This window comes from Myotis davidii, unplaced genomic scaffold, assembly GCF_000327345.1.
Source record: "Myotis davidii unplaced genomic scaffold, ASM32734v1 scaffold701, whole genome shotgun sequence".
In the NCBI taxonomy this organism is placed as follows: domain Eukaryota; kingdom Metazoa; phylum Chordata; class Mammalia; order Chiroptera; family Vespertilionidae; genus Myotis; species Myotis davidii.
Window position 1 is genome coordinate 508,676 of NW_006291552.1, and position 7,972 is coordinate 516,647.

General features: G+C 40.4%; 1 protein-coding gene across 1 annotated transcript; it reads right to left on the reverse strand.

Annotated features, from left to right (window-relative positions):
• Positions 1-708: 708 nt before the first annotated feature.
• Positions 709-4,831, reverse strand: N4BP2L1 (NEDD4 binding protein 2-like 1). Its single transcript, XM_006765062.2, has 4 exons — positions 4,648-4,831; positions 4,270-4,358; positions 2,377-2,453; positions 709-1,296 (listed from the first exon to the last, which is right to left on the reverse strand). The coding sequence occupies exons 1-4, from the start codon at positions 4,814-4,816 to the stop codon at positions 1,038-1,040; spliced, it is 594 nt and encodes a 197-aa protein (XP_006765125.1). The 5' UTR covers positions 4,817-4,831; the 3' UTR covers positions 709-1,037.
• Positions 4,832-7,972: the final 3,141 nt, after the last annotated feature.

Consider the following 7,972-nt stretch of genomic DNA (forward strand, 5'->3'; position numbering starts at 1 on the left):
TGAAAAATTGTATCTTAATATGGTAGAATTCTGTGGGATTTCGGTAATTAAATTTTTTATATTGTTGAACAAAAGAGGCTTAGATTCAATGACAAATCCATATAAAGCAATACCATATACTATAATTTTTAATAACCATAAAAGCACCATTATATAAGACATTTAAAATACTTCACAGAACATTAGCAAGAAGCCGTTAGCCAACAAGAAATAAAGCATACATCCTACATGTTCTTATCTATTTTGGGTCTCACACAAAATCTGATTGCTCTATTCAGATTTAATTTGGATTCACAAATTCATTATTGGTTTGAGGGACATTCCAGAGTTGTGGTAGAACTTCATTGTCTTGATGTCATATAAAACACCAGCATTGCTCATCTTATCCCTCTGTAGCCTGTATCCTGGGACGCTTAATTCCTTGTACCCCCAAACATTGGGGCTGCCTACTAATTACACTTATAAGCAAAATTTTAAAAGTTGCTTAATGATTCATCTTAAAAATTGATGTTTTATAAAGGAGGTTTGTTTTATTTATACTATTAGCACAACAGCCAAAAGTTATTCAGGTTTAATCCTGTTCAATAGAGTGGTAGTTAAAACACAAAACTAAAATTATGACTTCAAATAATGACACTGATTTTCCTCAGTAGCTGGTCTAGCTATTAAGAAGGATTTGACAGACATTTTTAACAATGACACTTATTATATATACTGTAAACACTTTATTTATGAACCTATGTGACTAATTGATTACATTCTTGGGTATGTTTCTCAGGTTTCATCTTCAAATTAATTGTTTTCCTAGAAAGAGTGACTCGGTCTAACCAAACCTGCAGAACTCCCAGCATCAGGCCATGCATAGAGCATCACTAACAAATGCCTGTTGAGGATGAATATGATGACGTCTGCTCAAAAACGTTCAGGTTCGACTATTTACACTGGAATTAGAGCTCTGGTTAAAACTGAACAAAGAATAAATACCAAAAATCGAAGTAAAAACTGATTTAGGAAAACTCTGCCTGTAAGATCAGCCTCTAATATCCATGGTGATAACCGCCTCTTCTGTTAAAGGGGCTCTCATGTGTAAAGCCCCCAGGAGCCCTCCGGTTTGGAAACTCTGCGTAGGTATTCCAGTATCCTGCCCCATTGGAAGGCGATGCACCGCTCCTGTCCTGGCTTCTGTTCGCTCTGCTTGGTTTTTCTGCGCGAAGCACACTATGAAAGGTAACACCGTGCTCATACCGTTCTTTCATTCGGTGTATTTTTTCTCTTGGGACTCCATGAATGTTTTTTCTGCATGGAAAAACATGCAAACATATAGTTAAGGCCATATATCAAAATAAATTACTTGTATTTTGCAAGTCCTGTATTATTACATAGGTATGCACTCTATCCTCAGGGTTTAACTGTGACAAAAGCATAACATCTTGTTATGCAACCCTCTTTCAGGTTCCACTCCTGTTTTTCATGCTGCCCTGCACACCCCTAAAGAGACCTGTAGAGAGCTAATGCATCAGAAATGCTTTGTTTCTGGAAATCTCCATTCTGTGCTTTAAGACACAGTAGAACACCAGGAGATCTTTTCATGGTAGATTTGCCTGTTAAGCATGAATATATCAATTTATGTGGGTCAGTCCTGGACATTTCTAGATGCTTATTAAAACAATCTTAAATCCTAGTGGGCGTGAGAATCAACTGGGGATATAAGTCAAAATGTAATTCCCAGAGATTGCAACTATGGAAAGGGAGCCACGAGCTAGGATTTTTAACATCCAGCTCAGGTGGTTGTGTTTCACAAACACACTTTGGAAACACTGTATCTCCTTTTAACCATAAGATGAACTAGCCTTATTCCAAAAAAGTAAATTGTTTTCACTGGTTACTTAAATCATTGACATTATCAAGTAACACAGATAATATCAGAACCCATGCATTCAATCAACAAGTTAGTATTATTTGGACATTTATTACTTATAAATTAGAAGCAGCATCTGGACCACAAATGAACCACAGACTTTTCAGCATCTAAAGATATTTATTTAGCCTAAATGCAAAAACACCACTGACATGTGCAATCCCATGCAGAAGAAAGTGCTTTTAAATGTTCATTAATGAAGAAGCATTTCAGCCGAATGTTAAATGTATTCTTTTGAAGAACTGAGTCCAAGCCAAGATTTAGCATTATATTAGAAAACTGACCCAAAATTACAGTCTTCACATTAATAATTCCCAAGTTATCAGTTTCTAAGAATTACCATTTCTGGCCTGAAAACTACCATGTCCATTTCCAGCCTGAAAAGTTTCTTTTGTTCGGTCTGAAATACCTGAAAACAGCAGGACACATAATGAGGAGCTAGAAAAACACAGAAGTACCTGGCTAACTCTTGCACGTTGAATTTCCAGCGAGTCTCGGGTTCTCGGAATATAACTTCATAGTTATTTTCAAGTGCCTAATTTTTCAAAAGCACATAAAACATTGAACGCACAGTATGTTTGCATGGGAATGTTCATACTGGCATTAAACATTCACTGCATATCTTTTATAAAATTTCTTTTGTTTTACCAGTAAGCCAGTGCCTTAGTTTATCTTAATAAATATAGTTGGTTCGTGGCCATTCTTAGCCACTCTCAGGTTATATTACAGTTCCCAGTGATAAATTTTGGTCCATTTTATCTACTACATAGGAAAATTATGAAGGTTATTTGTTTTAGACATTTTTAAAAATAGCTGAACTAGCTTAAAACTTCCTGTCCATGAGCAATGACCTCAATGGCTTCTCAGAGTCCCTTATAGGATTATCATAGATTTATGTCTGTCAAATGCCTTGTCCTATTCCTCATGCCTTGGTTAGAAAATGGTAGTGCCATAGAAGCAGAGCTTATGAAATAAAAGTGATTTCCCCCCATCCTTTACATACTCTTTCTTCCAAAAGTAGCTCAGTGTGGCTCAGTATACTGTCCCCATTTCCTTGTTAGAAAACTTATAGTTTATCAAAATCAAAATAAAAAATAAAAAACTTACAGTTTACATCTAAACACCCAAATATCCTTTGAATTCACAAATTCACTACTATATTTTTATCTCAAACTGAACTCTCAATAATAAAAGTTCAATGAAAAGAGCTAAGTAAAAAGATGTCCTCTTCATTCTTGAGATGAACACTTCTAATTAGGAAAGAAGTCAAGCATCATATATGGAAAATATCTAATTTCTGGGTCTTATTAGTAGCTGTGGATGGCTGAAAAAGATTGTACATAACCAGAAAATAAAAAGTAACGTGACTTCCCTTAAGTGACTTTCCGTTCCCCCTAACTCGTGGTTTTGAGTTGTGCCTTAATTAACTTCACTCTTCATATCCCTGTTCATTTCTCTCCCAAGTGGACTCTTGATCCATGAACTGAAGTGACCACAAAGTTAATGGTCATTCCCTCCTGTTTTCACCAAAGTCCCACCCTCGGGGCCTACATGAAGTTGATGAGAATATAGTTAGAGAAAAGCACACCTGTATATAAGCTATTTTGCCCAAAATGTAAAAAGAGGCCTAAAAATAGACTGCTATGAGCCCAGTTTGGGAGCTATTCATGACAAAAACAGACATTCAGCTGTCTCCTTCCTGTCCCCTGATTGTGTCTGGATCTTTTCTCCTTCCTACACTCAATAGGGAATGAAAATTCACTAGCATAAGAGATGACATGTCTGAAAACAGTTCAGACTCTTCAAAATTAAAGAAAAATGTGCACACTATATTCATCTTACTGTTTTTTCCTATTCTAACAATTAAGAGCTGAATGGTTTCAATTGCATGCTAGTGTCTTAACAGGATTACAGTATTAATCTTAAATCTGTTTTTAAACTAAAAACTCTGTTGCCCTGAAACTCCCTTGCAGCAACACTATCTAGTACTGAACTCTCCGGCTAGTGAAAAACAGACTGTCCTCTAATAAAACCTGTAACTCTGTTAGTCCAGTTTCTCTGCAAGTTTCCATGGGTGCTCCATGTGGACCTTCCCTTAGGAAAACAAACGAGACAGAAAAGCTATCAAAAATTCTGATCCAGGACTATTTACAACTTGTACCCCAAGGTGATAATAGCATGTCGAGCCACTGAACAGCAGAGGAACACAAAAATAACTGCTTTACCTGCTCTGTGAGAGACTGTTAATACATATGAGATCGTGGAAGATCAGAAAATGAGAAAAGAACAAAAGTTTCAACTTTCTCACAAAATGTCCATAACTGAAAATTCAGAATGATACTTCTTCCTACCATGACTGCATAGGGCTTCATTTCCCAGGCGTGGAGGTTGGTATTATCAATAATAATGGGGGATATGCCATTCCTCATTGCTTTTCTTGCTGCAACACAATGTTATACAACAGTGAACAACATGCAACAGTCAGAGAGAAAGGGTGAGCATACCCATATCTTGTCATTTTATTACAGCATGTCCTCATCACACAAAGTTAATGCCGCCTATTTCAGGACCCATTATCAATCATTTTCTCTTTCCTGGAATCTAGGAAGGTTTGCATTCTGTTTGGGTGGAGGGGAGAATGGCAATTAAATGTATCATTCTGCAGCAGCTACAATCTACTAGTAAGTGCACAATAGGATTTCTCAGGAGTTTGAAAAAGAATTGGTCACCTCTTTTCTGGTTCCATTCATGAGCCTCCTCTAGGAAGTCTGGATTGAACTCATAGGTACCATCTTCCCTGAAGAAAAAGTCATCCGTGCTGAAAATCAGGGCCCTGGGAAAGTCGTGTTGCAATTGTCTGGAAACGGGGGAAGAAGAGATTGTTTTATGACCTTGCATTGTTGTAACAGAAAATCATCTCCTCTGGTTCTAACATTTAGCAATTTGTAATTATGAGACCACCAGGTTTTGAATTGTTGAAATTCAATTTAAAAACAGAGATGCTTCTTATCTTTAGAAGGCCCTGCTCCTATCAAAGAAGCAGGAGTGGGCTAAGAGGCAACTGTGAGAGTTGTCTAACTCTTGACACTAAGAAGTGCTGTCACTGCCACTGACTTCTGCAGCAACCAGGACTGATAGAGAAAACTGGAAGCGACAGTGTGATGACAGTCTTTCCTTATGGGCCCCAGTTCCTGCTGCTATTCCTCTGGGATGTGCCAGTGCCCTTTTCTTCTCCCTTAAACTCTCACCTGTCCTGGGTCCTATCTCCTGGAACACTGTACTCTCTAAGGACCCATCTCGGAAACTAATTCTTGCTCAAGTGTGAAATGTAGATAAAAGTGATGGGTGTGTACTACCCCTACTAGGTAGCATTTTTACATTTTTAAAAATATATTGTTATTGATTTCAGAGAGGAAGGGAGAGGGGAAGAGAGATAGAAACATCAATGATGAGAGAGAATCACTGATTAGCTGCCTCTTGCGCACCCCACACGGGATCAAGCCTGCAATCCGGGCATGTACCTTATTGAGAATCCAACTGTGACCTCCTGGTTCCTAGGTTGTTGCTCAACTACTGAGCCATGCCAGCTGGGCCATATTTACATTTTAACAGTGACCCAAACCAAATGAAAACACAATAGGAGAAGGAAAGAGATAGGCCCAACATTCCCCACATCTTCCTAAATCTCTGTCACTCACTCTAAATATGAAAATATCAGAAAAAAATAAAAACTACCATGGAGTCCCCCCTTTAAAGCAAGAAAAAAAACACAAAAAAAGCATATTATGCACAAAATAACAAGATGTTTTCACTTAAACATCTTAGGGGAGAAGATGGATATTATGCTAGGTAGTAAGTGGGTAAATCCCTGAGCTTTCTCATCTGTAAAAGTCAAGGGTAATGGCACCTATCTTGCTCGGTGATGACAAGCTTACCTTATAACAGACAAACATGTAAATTAACTGTCTATCCACTAAGCTCACCAGCCAATCAGGAGAGTATGCAAAATACCCAACAAAGATGGTGGTTAATTTGCATACATAGGCACGAAGCGGCAGAGCGAAGACTGAAGGCTCCAGCCGGAGCGAAGGCCTGGGTCCCGGGTGCCGGAGGAAAACCAGTGCCGGCAGCCAGGGGAAAGGAAGGCCTATTGCACGAAGCTCTTCGTGCAACAGGCCTCTAGTCTATATAATAAAAGCCTAAGCGACCTTTATGGCAGAACGACCAGAACAATTGGTCACTATACCATGCATTGACCACCAGGGGGCAGACGCTCAACACAGGAGCTGCCCCCTAGTGGTCAGTGCGCTCCCACAGAGGGAGTGCCGCTCAGCCAGAAGACGGGCTCAGGCTGGCTAGCTCAGCAGCGGTGGCAGGAGCCTCTCCCGCCTCTGCAGCAGCAATGAGGAGAAGCAGCGAGTAGGTGGGCAGTAAGGAGTGAGGGGTTCCCAGACTACGAGAGGGATGTTGACTGCCGGCTTAGGCCCGCTCCTCAGCAGACATTCCCTGAGGGGTCCCAGATTATGAGAGGGCGCAGGGACCAACCCCTCCTGCATGAATTTCGTGCATAAGGCCTGTAGTGATCTAATAACGTGGGAAAGCTCCTAGGGCAGTGGTCGGCAAACTGCAGCCCCTTGAGTGTGGCTCATCCACAAAATACCATGTGCGGGCGCGCACGTACTATACAATTGAAACTTCGTGGCCACACTCAAGGGGCCAAAGAACCGCATGTGGCTCGCGAGCCACAGTTTGCCGACCACTGACCTAGGGCAACCCCTGACCACAGTGAATGTGTTTCTTTCCTTTATCCCTACAACACTCACCAGCCTAATTCTAACTTCAAGACAAATTCAGCCTGACCGGTGTGGCTCAGTGGTTGAGTGTCGACCTATGAACTCTTTTTCTCGTTTGTTCATCTCCATCAAGAAAAATCATCTCTGGTCAGGAAAGAACAGCATGAATGTGAGGCACTGGGACCGCAGAGAGTGAGCACCTACATCACTGGGAAAGACTTGGGTTCAGGTGTTGCCTCTGCCCCTCTGGTCATGTGACCTATCTCTCTAAGTTTCTGTTTTCTTAACTGAAAAATACAGATTAAACAGAGCTTCTAACCCAGCCAACGTGGCTCAGTGGTTGAGCGGCAACCTATGAACCACAAGGTCACAGTTGGATTCCCAGTCAGGGCACATGCCCAGGTTGCAGGCTTGATCCCCAGTGTTGGGTGTGCAGGAGTCAGCCAATCAATGATTCTCTCACATCATTGATGTTTTGATCTCTCTCTCCCTCTCCCTTCCTGAAATCAATAAAAAAAAATATAGTTTTTTAAATCTATTAAGAAAAAAAAAAGAAACAGGAATCTGGCTGTCTCTCTTGATAGCCTTGTGGGAAAAGGTGGACCAGAAGATAATATATTTTATTTTTTTAAATATATTTTATTGATTTTTTACAGAGAGGAAGGGAGAGGGATAGAGAGTTAGAAACATCGATGAGAGAGAAACATCGATCAGCTGCGTCCTGCACACCCCCTTCTGAGTATGCGCCCACAACCAAGGTACATGCCCTTGACCGGAATCAAACCTGGGACCCTTCAGTCTGCAGGCCGATGCTCTGTCCACTGAGCCAAACCAGTCAAGGCAAGATCATATATTTTAATACCCAAAGAATATTAGATAATTATCCAACTCATTAAACATTTATTGAGCACTTGGCATGTGCCAAGTATTATGTAAAGTGTTAAGGTACAAAAGTAAAATAAAGTAACTGCTTTTAAGGAGTTCACAGCCCAGCCAAGGAGCCAGACCCTGCCTACTGGCCTGACGCAGTGCAATGAGCTGGACACCCGAGTCCTACAAGCACTTAGGGTGAGGAGCCAGTTCTGACAGGAAAGCACCGTCAAGGAAACTGTTGTCTCTCAGGGAAGGAACTAAAAGGAGGAAAGAGAGGGCGTGTTATAAGCAAGAGACAGAGAAAAATGAGAACAAAGATACTGTGGTTAAAAGTGCAAATTTTTTTCTTAAATAACATTTTTTAAAAGTGGAAATCGTATTTGAAACA

Coding starts and splice junctions, on each gene's coding strand:
- N4BP2L1 (XM_006765062.2), bottom strand. CDS start 4,816: ATGCAAGGTCATAAAACAATCTCTTCTTCCCCCGTTTCCAGACAATTG. Junction 4,359..4,647: donor TGAATGGAACCAGAAAAGAG/GTGACCAATTCT, acceptor ATTGTGTTGCAG/CAAGAAAAGCAATGAGGAAT. Junction 1,297..2,376: donor AACGTGCAAGAGTTAGCCAG/GTACTTCTGTGT, acceptor TTTTCCATGCAG/AAAAAACATTCATGGAGTCC.